This window comes from Mus caroli, unplaced genomic scaffold, assembly GCF_978045245.1.
Source record: "Mus caroli unplaced genomic scaffold, Mus_caroli_1 scaffold_1, whole genome shotgun sequence".
Taxonomy (NCBI): domain Eukaryota; kingdom Metazoa; phylum Chordata; class Mammalia; order Rodentia; family Muridae; genus Mus; species Mus caroli.
The window spans coordinates 116491408-116505812 of NW_028227256.1; the positions used below are offsets into that span (position 1 = coordinate 116491408).

General features: G+C 43.1%; 1 protein-coding gene across 3 annotated transcripts in view; it reads right to left on the reverse strand.

The window, feature by feature from the left end:
- Positions 1–14405, reverse strand: part of Cfap221 (cilia and flagella associated protein 221) — a 79057-nt gene that overhangs the window by 56652 nt on the left and 8000 nt on the right. For all 3 annotated transcript variants that reach the window (XM_021166758.2, XM_021166741.2, XM_021166748.2), the window contains exons 4-6: positions 10273–10359; positions 9980–10078; positions 7344–7444 (exon numbers count right to left, since the gene is read on the reverse strand). In XM_021166758.2, coding sequence (XP_021022417.1) covers positions 7344–7444; positions 9980–10078; positions 10273–10359 — 287 coding nt within the window. The remainder of the gene's footprint in view (positions 1–7343; positions 7445–9979; positions 10079–10272; positions 10360–14405) is intronic.

A 14405-nucleotide genomic window follows, 5' to 3' on the forward strand; every position in this document is an offset into this window, starting at 1 on the left:
TTAATAGAAAGCCAGGCATGGTGGTGTGTGCATGTGTAATCCCAGCACTGGGGAGGTGGAGACGGCAGATCTTTGTTGGCTTACTGGCCAGGTAGTCTAGCCTACTTGGCAGGTTCCAGGCCAATGAGAGACCCTGTCTCAGCACCAGAGGAACAGTGTTTGAGGTTATCTTCTGGTACTCCTCCCCTCAACACACACACACACACACAAACACACACACACACACACACACAGGATGAGATATAAGCTGAACCACAATTGGCATAATTAGCCATTGCCTCAGAGGGAAGGGCAGAATCTGAGATCTGACATCTGGTCTCACTTGCTTTCCTTTCTTCTAAAGGAGGACTGGTGAGGAGAATGTGACAGTTGGGGGAACTCATGTGATGTAAGGTGGTCTCGTAGACACAGTCATGAGTTTTGGCCTAATTCTCCAGCCCCTCCTGTCACCATCTATTCCAGGATAGAATGGGATGGTGCTGTCTTGCTTGCCATGAGCAGGTCCTATCAGAAGAACATCTCAGGTAGCAGAAAGAGGACCATCGCCAAGAGCCAGGCTGTCCCAACTGATTCTGGATCCAGCCATACCCAGAGAGTTCCTCTTTCTTTCTTACTTATCAGTACTTTGTTTGAATTGTTTGAATCACGTTGTTTTGTCTTTTGTTGCTGTAAATCCTGTCTAATTAAGGTGGAAGGATGAACTTTCATCAGAAAAGACATAAGTATATGCTTTTTCTCTTGTGGGGCTGTTTGCGTGGGTGTGGGTGTGTATGTCTTGTGTGCATGTGTGTGTACAGGTGTGCACTCCCCTGTGCTTCTGTGTGGAAACCAGACAAGAATTCCCAGTGGCTTCTTCTATCATTTGCCCCTTATTCCCTTCAGATAGGATCTCTCACTGAGTCTTGAGTGTCCTAGTTTGCTTCCTGACTGCTATGATAAATACCATGACCAAAAACAACTTGGGAAGGAAAGGGTTTATTTCATCTAATAGCAGTGTGTTACAAAGGAAAGCCAAGGCAGGAACCTGGAGGCAGGAACTGAAACAGAGGCCATGGAGAAGTGCTGCTTCCTGGCTCACACCCCACAGCTTCTTCAGCTTGCTTTCTTAGACAGTCCAGCACCATCTGCCCTGGGGTGGTACCTGATCACTGAGCTGGGCCCTCCCCCATCAATCATTGATAATAATAATAATACCTCACACCGGGCGTGGTGGCGCACGCCTTTAATCCCAGCACTTCGGAGGCAGAGGCAGGCGGATTTCTGAGTTCGAGGCCAGTCTGGTCTACAAAGTGAGTTCCAGGACAGCCAGGGCTACACAGAGAAACCCTGTCTCGAAAAACCAAAAAAAAAACCAAACAACAACAACAACAAAACCCTCACAGGCCTACCTACAAGCCAATCTGATGAAGGCGTTTTCTTAACTGAAGGTGTCTCTTTTCAGTTTGTATCAAGTTGACAAAAAACTTATCAGCACACTCAAGCTTGTCATTTTTCTGCTAGACTGGATAGCCATAAAGACCCTGTGATCCTCCTTAGTCTACCAAGTCCAGTACTTGAGTTACTCATGCATGTGATCATGCTTTTTTTTGTATACACTTGGGATTAGAACTCACGTCCTAATGATTGTGCAGCAATCACTCTTACCCACTGAGCCATTTCCCCAGCCCCATACTGAGTTCAGCTTGGCCATACCTGGAATGGTGTGACATGGTTCCCACCCCTGGAACAGAGCCAGCAGGGTGTGGGCCTCCATGAGTGGTAATAGTTATTATGGGCATAGGGCTTGTTTGTATGAATATATATATTTTTTACTTCATGTTCCTCCTTTGGGAAATATTCTCTCTGCCAAGGTTACTGGGGAATATTCTCCCTGACAAGGTTAATGACTTCATGATAATCAGAGATAGCACAGTCTAGGAGGCAAGGGTGTGTCTATATCTCAGCAAACTATAAATGCTGAGACCTTCAAGATAGCCCTTAAGGCTGTAGGAAAGAACTCTGAAAACATAAGCTCAATATAATTTCTCTACTGTGTAAAATATAAGGATGAAATATAAATTGAGACTTTGCAGACCTAAAGGAACAGAGGCAGCTGCACTATGAGGCAGCTTATCAAAAAGATACTAAGGAAGGAGATAAAGCGATTTGGAGAGTGGTGATCACAGGGCAAGCTCCCACCCAGCTAAACTTATTGTTTGTGTTTACAAAGGCAGGCAGATTCCTGAGTTCAATGTCAACCCAGGACAGAGGGAATTTAGGTCCAGGCCCAGGCATGGTAGGAATGGTAATTTTCGGGCGGTGTTCTACCCAGCTAGCTTATTGTCTATGTTTAACAAAGGCAGGCAGATCTCTGAATTCCATTGCAAAGTTAAAAAAAAAATGTGCATGCTTTCTCTTACTAAGAATCAAGGGCCTGGGCTCATGGGATGCTGATTCATGAAATAATCAAAAAGATACTCATCAAAGGTAAAATCCTCCAAGAGGAACTATCAATCCTGAATATCTATGCTCCAAATACAAAGGCAGCCACATTCATTAAAGAAACTTTAGTAAATCTCAAAGCACACATTGCACCTCATACAATAATAGTGGGAGACTTCAACACACCACTTTCACCAATGGACAGATCATGGAAACAGAAACTAAACAGGGACACAGAGAAACTAAGAGAAATTATGAATCAAATGGATCTGGCAGATATCTACAGAACATTCTATCCTAAAACAAAAGGATATACCTTCTTCTCAGCACCTCATGGTACCTTCTCCAAAATTGACCACATAATTGGTCACAAAACAGGCCTCAACAGATACAAAAATATTGAAATTGTCCCATGCATCCTATCAGATCACCATGGACTAAGGCTGATCTTCAATAACAAAATAAATAATAGAAAGCCAACCTTCACGTGGAAACTGAACAACACTCTTCTCAATGATACCTTGGTCAAGGAAGGAATAAAGAAAGAAATTAAGGACTTTTTAGAGTTCAATGAAAATGAAGCCACAACATACCCAAACTTATGGGACGCAATGAAAGCATTTCTAAGAGGAAAACTCATAGCTCTGAGTGCCTCCAAAAGGAAACTAGAGAGAGCACACATTAGCAGCTTGACAACACAACTAAAAGCACTAGAACAAAAGGAAGCAAATTCACCCAAGAGGAGTAGACGGCAGGAAATAATCAAACTCAGGGGTGAAATCAACCAAGTGGAAACAAGAAAAACTATTCAAAGAATCAACCAATCAAAAAGCTGGTTCTTTGAGAAAATCAACAAGATAGATAAACCCTTAGCCAGACTCACTAGAGGGCACAGGGAAAGCATCCTAATTAACAAAATCAGAAATGAAAAAGGAGACATAACAACAGATCCTGAAGACATCCAAAACACCATCAGATCCTTCTACCAAAGGCTATACTCAACAAAACTGGAGAACCTGGATGAAATGGAGAAGTTCCTAGACAGATACCAGGTACCAAAGTTGAATCAAGATCAGGTTAATGATCTAAACAGCCCTATATCCCCCAAAGAAATAGAAGCAGTCATTAATAGTCTCCCAACTAAAAAAAGCCCAGGACCAGATGGGTTTAGTGCAGAGTTCTATCAGACCTTCAAAGAAGATCTAATCCCAGTTCTTCACAAACTATTCCACAAAATAGAAACAGAAGGTACTCTACCCAACTCATTCTATGAAGCCACAATTACTCTGATACCTAAACCACAAAAAGACCCAACAAAGATAGAAAACTTCAGACCAATATCCCTTATGAATATTGATGCAAAAATCCTCAATAAAGTTCTTGCTAACCGAATCCAAGAACACATCAAAACAATCATCCATCCTGACCAAGTAGGTTTCATCCCAGGGATGCAGGGATGGTTCAATATATGGAAATCCATCAACGTAATCCAGTATATAAACAAACTCAAAGACAAAAACCACATGGTCATCTCGTTAGATGCGGAAAAAGCATTTGACAAGATCCAACACCCATTCATGATAAAAGTCTTGGAAAGATCAGGAATTCAAGGCCCATACCTAAACATGATAAAAGCAATCTACAGCAAACCAGTAGCCAACATCAAAGTAAATGGTGAGAAGCTTGAAGCAATCCCTCTAAAATCAGGGACTAGACAAGGCTGTCCACTTTCTCCATACCTATTCAACATTGTACTTGAAGTCCTAGCCAGAGCAATTCGACAACAAGAGGAGATCAAAGGGATACAAATTGGAAAAGATGAAGTCAAAATATCACTTTTTGCAGATGATATGATAGTATATATAAGTGACCCTAAAAATTCCACCAGAGAACTCCTAAGCCTGATAAACAGCTTCGGTGAAGTAGCTGGATATAAAATTAACTCAAACAAATCAATGGCCTTTCTCTACACAAAGAATAAACAGGCTGAGAAAGAAATTAGGGAAACAACACCCTTCTCAATAGTCACAAATAATATAAAATATCTTGGCGTGACTCTAACTAAGGAAGTGAAAGATCTGTATAATAAAAACTTCAAGTCTCTGAAGAAAGAAATTCTAGAAGATCTCAGAAGATGGAAAGATCTCCCATGCTCATGGATTGGCAGGATCAACATTGTAAAAATGGCTATCTTGCCAAAAGCAATCTACAGATTCAATGCAATCCCCATCAAAATTCCAAATCAATTCTTCAAAGAATTAGAAAGTGCAATCTGCAAATTCATCTGGAATAACAAAAAACCTAGGATAGCAAAAACTCTTCTCAAGGATAAAAGAACCTCTGGTGGAATCACCATGCCGGACCTAAAGCTCTACTACAGAGCAATTGTGATAAAAACTGCATGGTACTGGTATAGTGACAGACAAATAGACCAATGGAATAGAATTGAAGACCCAGAAATGAACCCACACACCTACGGTCACTTGATCTTCGACAAGGGAGCTAAAAACATCCAGTGGAAGAAAGACAGCATTTTCAACAAATGGTGCTGGCACAACTGGTTGTTAACATGTAGAAGAATGCGAATCGATCCATTCCTATCTCCTTGTACTAAGGTCAAGTCTAAGTGGATCAAGGAACTTCACATAAAACCAGAGACACTGAAACTTATAGAGGAGAAAGTGGGGAAAAGCCTTGAAGATATGGGCACAGGGGAAAAATTCCTGAATAGAACAGTAATGGCTTGTGCTGTAAGATCGAGAATTGACAAGTGGGACCTCATGAAACTACAAAGCTTCTGCAAGGCTAAAGACACCATCAATAAGACAAAAAAACCACCAACAGATTGGGAAAGGATCTTCACCTATCCTAAATCAGATAAGGGACTAACATCCAATATATATAAAGAACTCAAGAAGGTGGACTCCAGAAAGTCAAATAACCCCATTAGAAAATGGGGCTCAGAACTGAACAAAGAATTCTCACCTGAGGAATACCGAATGGCAGAGAAACACCTGAAAAAATGTTCAACATCCTTAATCATCAGGGAAATGCAAATCAAAACAACCCTGAGATTCCACCTCACACCAGTCAGAATGGCTAAGATCAAAAATTCAGGTGACAGCAGATGCTGGCGAGGATGTGGAGAAAGAGGAACACTCCTCCATTGTTGGTGGGATTGCAAGCTTGTACAACCACTCTGGAAATCAGTTTGGCGGTTCCTCAGAAAATTGGACATAGTACTACCGGAGGATCCAGCAATACCTCTCCTGGGCATATATCCAGAAGATGTCCCAACCGGTAAAAAGGACACATGCTCCACTATGTTCATAGCAGCCCTATTTATAATAGCCAGAAGCTGGAAAGAACCCAGATGTCCCTCAACAGAGGAATGGATACAGAAATTATGGTACATTTACACAATGGAGTACTACTCAGCTATTAAAAAGAATGAATTTATGAAATTCCTAGCCAAATGGATGGACCTGGAGGGCATCATCTTCAGTGAAATAACACAATCACAAAAGAACTCACACAATATGTATTCACTGATAAGTGGATATTAGCCCAAAACTTAGGATACCCAAGATATAAGATACAATTTGCTAAACGCATGAAACTCAAGAAGAATGAAGACCAAAGTGTGGACACTGTGCACCTTCTTAGAATTGGGAAGAAAACACCCAGGGAAGGAGTTACAGAGACAAAGTTCGTAGCTGTGATGAAAGGATGGACCATTTAGAGACTGCCGTATCCAGGGATCCATCCCATAATCAGCTTCTAAACGCTGACACCATTGCATACACTAGCAAGATTTTGCTGAAAGGACCCAAATATAGCTGTCTCTTGTGAGACGATGCCGGGGCCTAGCAAACACAGGAGTGGATGTTCACAGTCAGCTATTGGATGTATCACAGGGCTCCCAATGGAGAAGCTAGAGAAAGTACCCAAGGAGCTAAAGGGATCTGCAACCCTATTGTTGGAACAACATGATGTACTAACCAGAACCCCGGAGCTCTTGTCTCTAGCTGCATATGTATCGAAAGATGGCCTAGTCGGCCATCAATGGAAAGAGAGGCCCATTGGATTTGCAAACTTTATATGCCCCAATATAGGGGAATGCCAGGGCCAAAAGAATGGGAATGGGTGGGTAGGGAAGTGGGGGGCGCTATGGGGGACTTTTGGGATAGCATTGGAAATGTAATTGAGGAAAATATGTAATAAAAATCAAAAAAAAAAAAAGAAATAATCAAAAAGAAACCTAGATTAATGACTGAATTGATATGTAAATGAAAGACTGGGTTTTTGATCTTCAAGAGATGAGCTATCCAGAGAGAGTTTTTAAAATTGCAAGAAAAGGCTGTCTTGAGAGCAGAACACACACACACACACACACACACACACACACACACACACACACACAGAGAGAGAGAGAGAGAGAGAGAGAGAGAGAGAGAGAGAGAGAGAGAGAGAGAGAGAGAGAGAGAGCAATCTGGAAGGCTGTCTCAACATCAGCTTGTAACCCAGGCTGTCTCAACATCAGCTTGTAACCCAGGCTGTCTCAACATCAGCTTGTAACCTACCATTTGACTTCAAGTCCTTTGTTTTGCTGCTTTCAGACACTCCTTCCTCAGAATCCCTTTTCAAGCTGAGGCTGGTCCTTGACAGCCTCACTTATGTGTTTCTTAATTTAAAAAAATATTATTTAAGTGTATATGCACATGTCTGTCTGCAGAAGTGAAAAGAGGGTTCAGGATCCCCTGGAGCCGAACTTAAAGTGACTATAAGCCACATGGTGTGGGTTCTAGGATGCAAACTTTGGTCCTCTGCCAGAGCAGCAAGTGTTCTCTACTGCTGTTCTCCAGCCCCCTGTTAGCTTTTCACATCCTGTGGTGTCTTACTGGTTCACTTTGGGAACTCACCTTTCTCCGAGGAAGACATCTGATAGATTTATAAACGTGGGGAAGTCCAGGTTATTCAAGACAGGGTAGGCATGAATGGGGACAAGCAAGGTGTCATCTCCCTGAAATTAGTATGGAGGAAAGTTAAATTTAGTGTTTGGAAAACTATCATTTTGAACTTTTTTTAATCATTCAAGAATTTCCTTAGGAAACCTTGGTGCTTTAAGTAAAACATTAGAACTACTAGGTTTCTTTTGTGAGTGTGTGTGTGTGTGTGTACATGTGCACCCATGTCCATTTGCATGGGTGTGTACACACATATGGAAGCCAAAGGACAACTTTGGATATCATTGTTTAGGTACCAATCAATCACCTTTTTATTATGTAAATAAGGTCTCTCATGGAAGTTACCTCCTCCCCGTAGCAATAAGATCCCAAGTACATATCAACATGGCCAGCATTTTTTAAAAAGTATGTCCTAGGAATCAAACTCAGATCTTCATGCTTGCATGGTGAGTCCTTTACCAACTAAGCTAACTCTCAACCCCTAGGACATCATATTTCTTAACGATGAACAAAGCAAGAAGGTGTTTAAATCTATCTCACTGGAACAATGTTCACTGTTACCCATAGAAACTAAAGGTATTAATCCCCCCCGCCCCCCTGCTGCTCTATCTGCTTCCAGCTGGGGGAGTTAGAAAGGAAGACCATGAGACCTTGAAAAGGGTCTTTGATCTCTCCAGGTTTGTATGATCCTCAACAACGTGGATGCAGTTATGTTTTCCCTTAAGGATATCTTTAAAAGTCAAAGCAGGCTACAGCCCTACAGTGTAAACAGCACTGCACCAGTATGGTATATCTTTATTAGCTTTGTGACCATTCCCAGTGCAGGAAATGTGCTCTGTGGCTCTATATGCCGGCTTCTTGACTCTGTATGAGATCATAGAACTGAATATGGGGTTTATAAAACATTTGGTAATAGTAAAAGGTCCAAATGCACGAGGACTAAAAAATTAATTTAAAATCAAATGTTGGTGAATCTGAGATGTTTCTAGTAATACTTGCCCATGGTTCATCTCCTGATGTCACTGCAGCCTTGGTTCTAAATACAGGGCATGTACACTTGCATCATGCAATGCCAGTCAACACTGTCTGAAACACCTTGGCTCAGATTCAAGACTACCGCATACTATTAATTTTAGAGTATAAATTGTACATATGAAATATTCTGCAGAGTATTTCTACAGAATCATAACATTTTGGTTATAAGAAATGGGGACTCCGTTTTTATTGTTTCCTCTTGGCAGTGAAGCTATTTTATTTTTTTTCTCGATTACTCTTCGGCGTGTATCAAATGTAGCTTTGGATTGTATTATGTTAGAATGTTCAGGGTTTTTGGTGTATTTGTTTGCTTGGTTTTTAGTTCTGGTGTGTGTGTGTGTGTGTGTGTAGTGTTTGCACATGTGTTGTTGGTATACATGCCTGTGAATAAATAGCCAGGGGGAAATGCTGAGTGCCTTGTTCTATCTGCCTTATTCCCTTGAGACAGGGTCTCTCAATGAACCTACAAGTAGGCAGTCCCTGCAATCCTCCTGTCTCTGTCACAGCATGATGCTAGGGATACAGGTACGCACATTCATGTCCAATTTTTTACATGGGTTCTGGGAACTTGAACTCAATACTTTAACCATGAAACTGTCTCCCTAGCCATGTCTATATAGCCCAGGATGGCCTTGAACTTGAGATCCTCTTCAGTGCTGAAATTTCAGCACTGAAGGCACAGGCCTTTTAAAATTGAAAACCAAAAGGAAGATCTCTTCACAGCCTTACTACACAAATGATAAGCAATAAGAGTATTATTTGAAAGAAAAAAGAAACCCATCTGCTGCAAATTTTGTAACCTCCCATTGAGTGAGGCTAACTTTGAGAATTCTGAACTTTGAAAGACTGTGCCTTTGACAAAACGATGAGTGGAAGGGACTTTGGGGGCTGCTCACTCGGGCTGGGGCTGAGGGTGAATGAAGAGACCTGGCATAGGTTCCTGAAAGCTCACCCGGCGGGCACTTCAGGCTAGTAGGCTCCACCTCTCCAAAGACTGAAGATTCCACCACAGTCGCCAGTGTTTATAACTACAGAATGGGGGCACTATTTATTTTCTAGCTCTGCACTTAAAGGAGCACATTACGGTTATTTGACAAAGTTTTCACAGGGCCCCACCACCACAGGATAAATGGAAGTTTGGCATGGGCAGTGGGGGATTGCAGGGTAGTGTCTTCCCAGGGCCCCTGTGGCCTAACCTCTTCTTAGATGGGATACAGGTACAGCCCTGAGCCTACAGCCTCATACACCACTCGGAAAGTACTGAGGGGGTCACCCTGGCTCTTTCTTCTTTCTTTCAGGGTATGTGTTAAGTGTCAGACACAGCTAGCAGAGAGAGAGAGAGATCTACCATGCAGGTAGGTGGTCCTGACCAGGATCACCATGCTCTAATATCTTTCTAGTCGGGAGGAAGGTACAGCTGTGGGCCACTTGGCCTCTTACAACACTGAGAACCCATAGGTCTGTCTAGCTGTCCTTTGTCCTCCTTCAGGATCAGGATACAGAGTGTCCCCCCTGTATCACCTCCCACCCCAGACAAATAACTTCTAGAAACTCACCTTACAGTGAATACGGATGCAGTCATAATAGTAGCGCCACTCATCTGGAGAAAATGTAATAGTGACCGTGAGTGACAAGCCTGGGATGAGGCGGTGCTCCTGGAAGGCAGGTAGGCTGTGTTGGGCCAGGCCCTGGACCTGACAGACAGCAGGACTCGGGGCGGGGGGGGGGGGGCAGCGGTTGGGGGGGGGGGGGTGAAGGCCACACACACTCCTGCCCTAGCAGGCCTAAGTCAGAAACCATAACCTATTCCACATCTCCCTCATCAGGGAAGGTGATCCAGGGACAATACCTTCTTTTCAAAGTTGATTTGAAAGTATTTGGTCTGTGGTGGCAAAATATGAAGATGTGTGTCTTCATCAGAAATATTGGCAATATTCTGGGTGAGAGAAAGATGAGTAAGAATTTGACTTATTTACATATTTGTCTCTTCATTGCTTATACCTTATTATTTTACATTTTTCAAAAGACATGGAATATGGGCTAGGAGATGGCTCAGCCAATGATTGCTGGGCAGGATGGGGAACCAAGTTCTGATCCCCAGCAACCCACGGAAGAAGCAGGCTGTGCCTGCAAACCCTGATGCTGGGGAGGAGCCAGGAGAATCCCTGGGGCTCGCTGACCAGCAAGTATATAATAGTGGATTAGCTCTAGGCTCTGTGAGAGACTCTGTCTCAAAAAAATAAAAAAATATGGTGGAGAGTGACTGCAGGATATACCCATGCCCTCTTCTGGCTTTCTTCTGTATATATATGGGTGAATGCACTTACATACACATATGTGCACATATGCCTTACACACACACACACAAAGAGAGACAGAGACAGACAGAGAACAGCATTAGGCAAAATTAGCTTTTCCTATCTTCTTAGAACATGTGTGTTATAGATGTGTGTCTATGTGTTTACATGTAATATGTTTAATATGCTCAATAGCACACAACTTAAAATATGACATATGATACTTTTAATCTAAAGTTCTAGATTATCAGTTGATTATCACAAATGACTTTTTTTTCCACACTGAGCAATTAGTCCTAACAAATGACTTTGTTAGGACTAGAGAGATGACTCAGCAGTCAAGAATGCTCTCAGCACGTACAGAGGATCAGGGTTCGATTCCCAGCACCCACAGCTGGCGGCTTACAACACCTGTAACTCCAATCCAAGGGATCTAAGAACACCCTCTCCTGGGGGCCACAGATACTAGCACTCACATGCATATACATATACCTCCTACTTCACCCCCACGCATAAGCTGGCTCATAACTATCTGTAACTGTAGCTCCAGGGGTACAAAGCCCTCTTCTGGCTTCTGAGGGAACTTACATACACGTGGCATGTATTCACTCAGACAACTCTCATATGGAATAAAATAAAGAAATGACCTTGTTGATTTTTGCCTACATCTTGCATTCAGGGCCAACTAATGACTATAGTAAATAAGTGTGGTTCAAAAAACCCCATAAGCAAAGCATAACAATGCTCAGGCAGGGTGCGCCTTGGTGTGCTGTGCTTATCTTGTGCTGTTTAGGCCCTGCCTCCCCAGGCCCTGAGGAGAAGACACTGCTGCTTATGGTCCTAATTTTGCGAAGCAACATTTGGGGAAGGGTAGAGTTCTTAAAAGCTGTATCAGGGAGTTGAACAGTATATTACAGAAATTCCAAGGGCACCGCCATTGTAAGTTAATGAGTTTTGTCTGGGCCTATAAACACACTGGGTGTCTTCTAGGAAAGCGATAGCTTATTTATTAATAAATATAATTTCTGAGACAAAAAAGAAATGTCCCTAAGGGGGACAAAAGAATACTAAGGGTCTTGAGTTTTGAAAAAACCCACAAAGATCATTATTTAAAATTTTAAAGGAGACTGAAAACACTAACGTTAATATGCATGCAAACAGGTGCCTCAGAGCCTTTAGGTCTGCGTGGCCTCGGTGTTAATGAGCTGCACTGAGTCATTCCACTTGTGGGCAATTTGCATAGTTTCCTGTGCCAAAACCTAGGAATGTCCTTGTCATGTTCTGCAAGAATGAAGACCATTCTCAGCAACCAAACTACGCAAATTCCGGAAAATGCCTAACTGACTCTGCGGGGATGCAATGGCTGTGAACCCTTTGTAGGCACTACAATAACATCAATGTAGGGCTGAGTCTCCTCGAAAAGAAATGGAGGCTCCAGTTGAAAAGGGTAGGAAACATACATGAGCTGGCTGCTACCTGAACCATCTGTAGCCAGGCCCAGATCAAGCCCAAGGCTGTTAGAACCAGCTTCCATTTCAAGACTGAGCTCCATGTGAGCCCATGTCTGTGTCCACATCTCCAACAACACCGTGGTTCAGAGCAAGGGCTCTCTCCATTTGAACCACAGGGCTTGGGACAGGACAGGTGTTGTGTGTTTAGTATATCAAGCCTAGAAAGATGAGTTAATCTTTGAAGGAAACACTATCGCACCTGCTCTGAGTTCAGCGGCAGTTACAAGAACGTAAGGAAAGTTTTAGATGGTGTCGGTGTTTCTGAAAAAGAAATGGTGCGGCTGGCTGATGACTGAGACCTTATTTACACTGCCGCAGAGTCCTGGAATAGAAGAATGATTTGGGACTTTTTTTTTTTTTTGGCACAATGAAGACTTCTACTGATTTTCAGGGAGGGAGAAAGCTTAGTAAAACAGTGTTCTCCCCTTGTTTGGCAAGACTGGTTTTGAAATTAGTGCTGCTCATATGTGTGTGAGTGTGAGGTCATCTACTGGGGCATAAGCAATCTACACACAGGAAACTGACTTTCCCTCCCCTAATGGCTGTCAACTGCCAACAGCTCCTTCAGCCCCAGCTGGGGCCTCAAGAGCCTTTCCCCAAACCTTGTTGGGATTTTAACTGGCTAGATCTTGTGAAGGTCTTGTGCAGGCAGCCATAGCTGCTGAGTTCTAATGTGTAAAGGCAAGTCAGGTCCAGCAGATTGTCTCTTCCTCATTGTCCGGCTCTTCTGTTCTTTCTGCCCTCTCCTCATCAATGTCCCTGAGCTTAGTGGGTGGAGAAGCAGATCCGTAGAGATACCTCTTCTGTGGCTGAGCCCACACTTATTTATGCCTAGCGCCTCTAACAGTTGTGAACACCTTTGATAAGAGTATTAAGGTAATCGCTTTGGCTTCTGCTTAGCATTAAAGACGGGAACAGGAAACTGGCTTTCCCAGCATCTCCCAGAATGCTATTAAGATGAAATCATGTTGTACTTTCATCTACTTCTTGTTTGTTTTAATGTCTGATAGAATCAGCGTGGTGCTTTAGACATCACACTGTCCTCGGTGAATGAGTGAACCGCCGAGTCAACCTAGTGTGAGAGTGAGCTCAGAGTTTTTCCTCTGTTCACTGAATGTCTTCTGCATGTCAGGCATTGTGCTGGACAATGAGGAAGCAGCAATAAGGAAAAAAAAGCAGGTGTGGGGCTGCCCTCCAACAGGGCAGAGTTGACACTTTGGATCTTAAAGATTTTATCTTTAATTGTGTGTACATGTATGTCTTTGTGGGGGGTTTGTGCACATGCATGTGGATGCCAGTGGAGGTTAGGAGGTTGTGTCTGAACCCCTGGAGCTATCTATGGTGATAGGGAGTGGTGAACCGTCCAACATGGGTGCTGGGAACCAAGATCAGGTCTTCTGCAGGAGCAGTGGGTGCTCCTAATTGCTAAGCCATCTCTCCAGTCTTCTCATGTTGTTTATATTAATATCTGAATCTCAACCCACATGGTTAAAAAAAGGAACAGCAAAGACAAGGCTGCAGCCAGAACTCTCTTTGACATGCTCAGGTCAGGGGTCATGCCTAAATCAGTCATTTGCCAGAGAGAATATGTGCATTGGAGTGCCCAAACCTGGACACATCTTCTCTGGACAGGCATGGCACCTGACCAGAGCTGGCCAAAGGGACCCCTACCTGGGATGTCCTAGGAAAGGGACCTCCCCTCTCATGGTGTTGTGACCACATTGGCTTGGAGGAACACAGTCCTTGAATGCAGCCTTGACCCAACTTTCAATCCCCTGTGGACTGGAACAAGGGAGTTAAGTTTTTGGAACCAGGGGTTCTCATCTAGATAGCCCCTTCACAGAGCCACTGTGAAGTCCAGACCCTGGTCCCTCCTGTGGACAGGAGGGTGACAGTTTTAGAAAGGGTGTTGAGAGGGGTCCCAGGGCAGAGTGGAGTTCATTTATTTAAGGACACTGATGCCCTTTCTAATTTCTCTTCAAGGAACTGCCTTTCTGACTAAGTGACCCCCCCTCTGTGTGTGTGTGTGTTCAAGTACTTGCATATGTGTATGTGTTTGTATGTGGAGGCCAGAGGTCAACCTTGGGTGTCTTTCTTAGTCATTTAGTTTATTTTTTAAACTGTATTCCACGTATTTATTGGGAGGGTGAGCATGTGCCAATGCATGTGGAGCT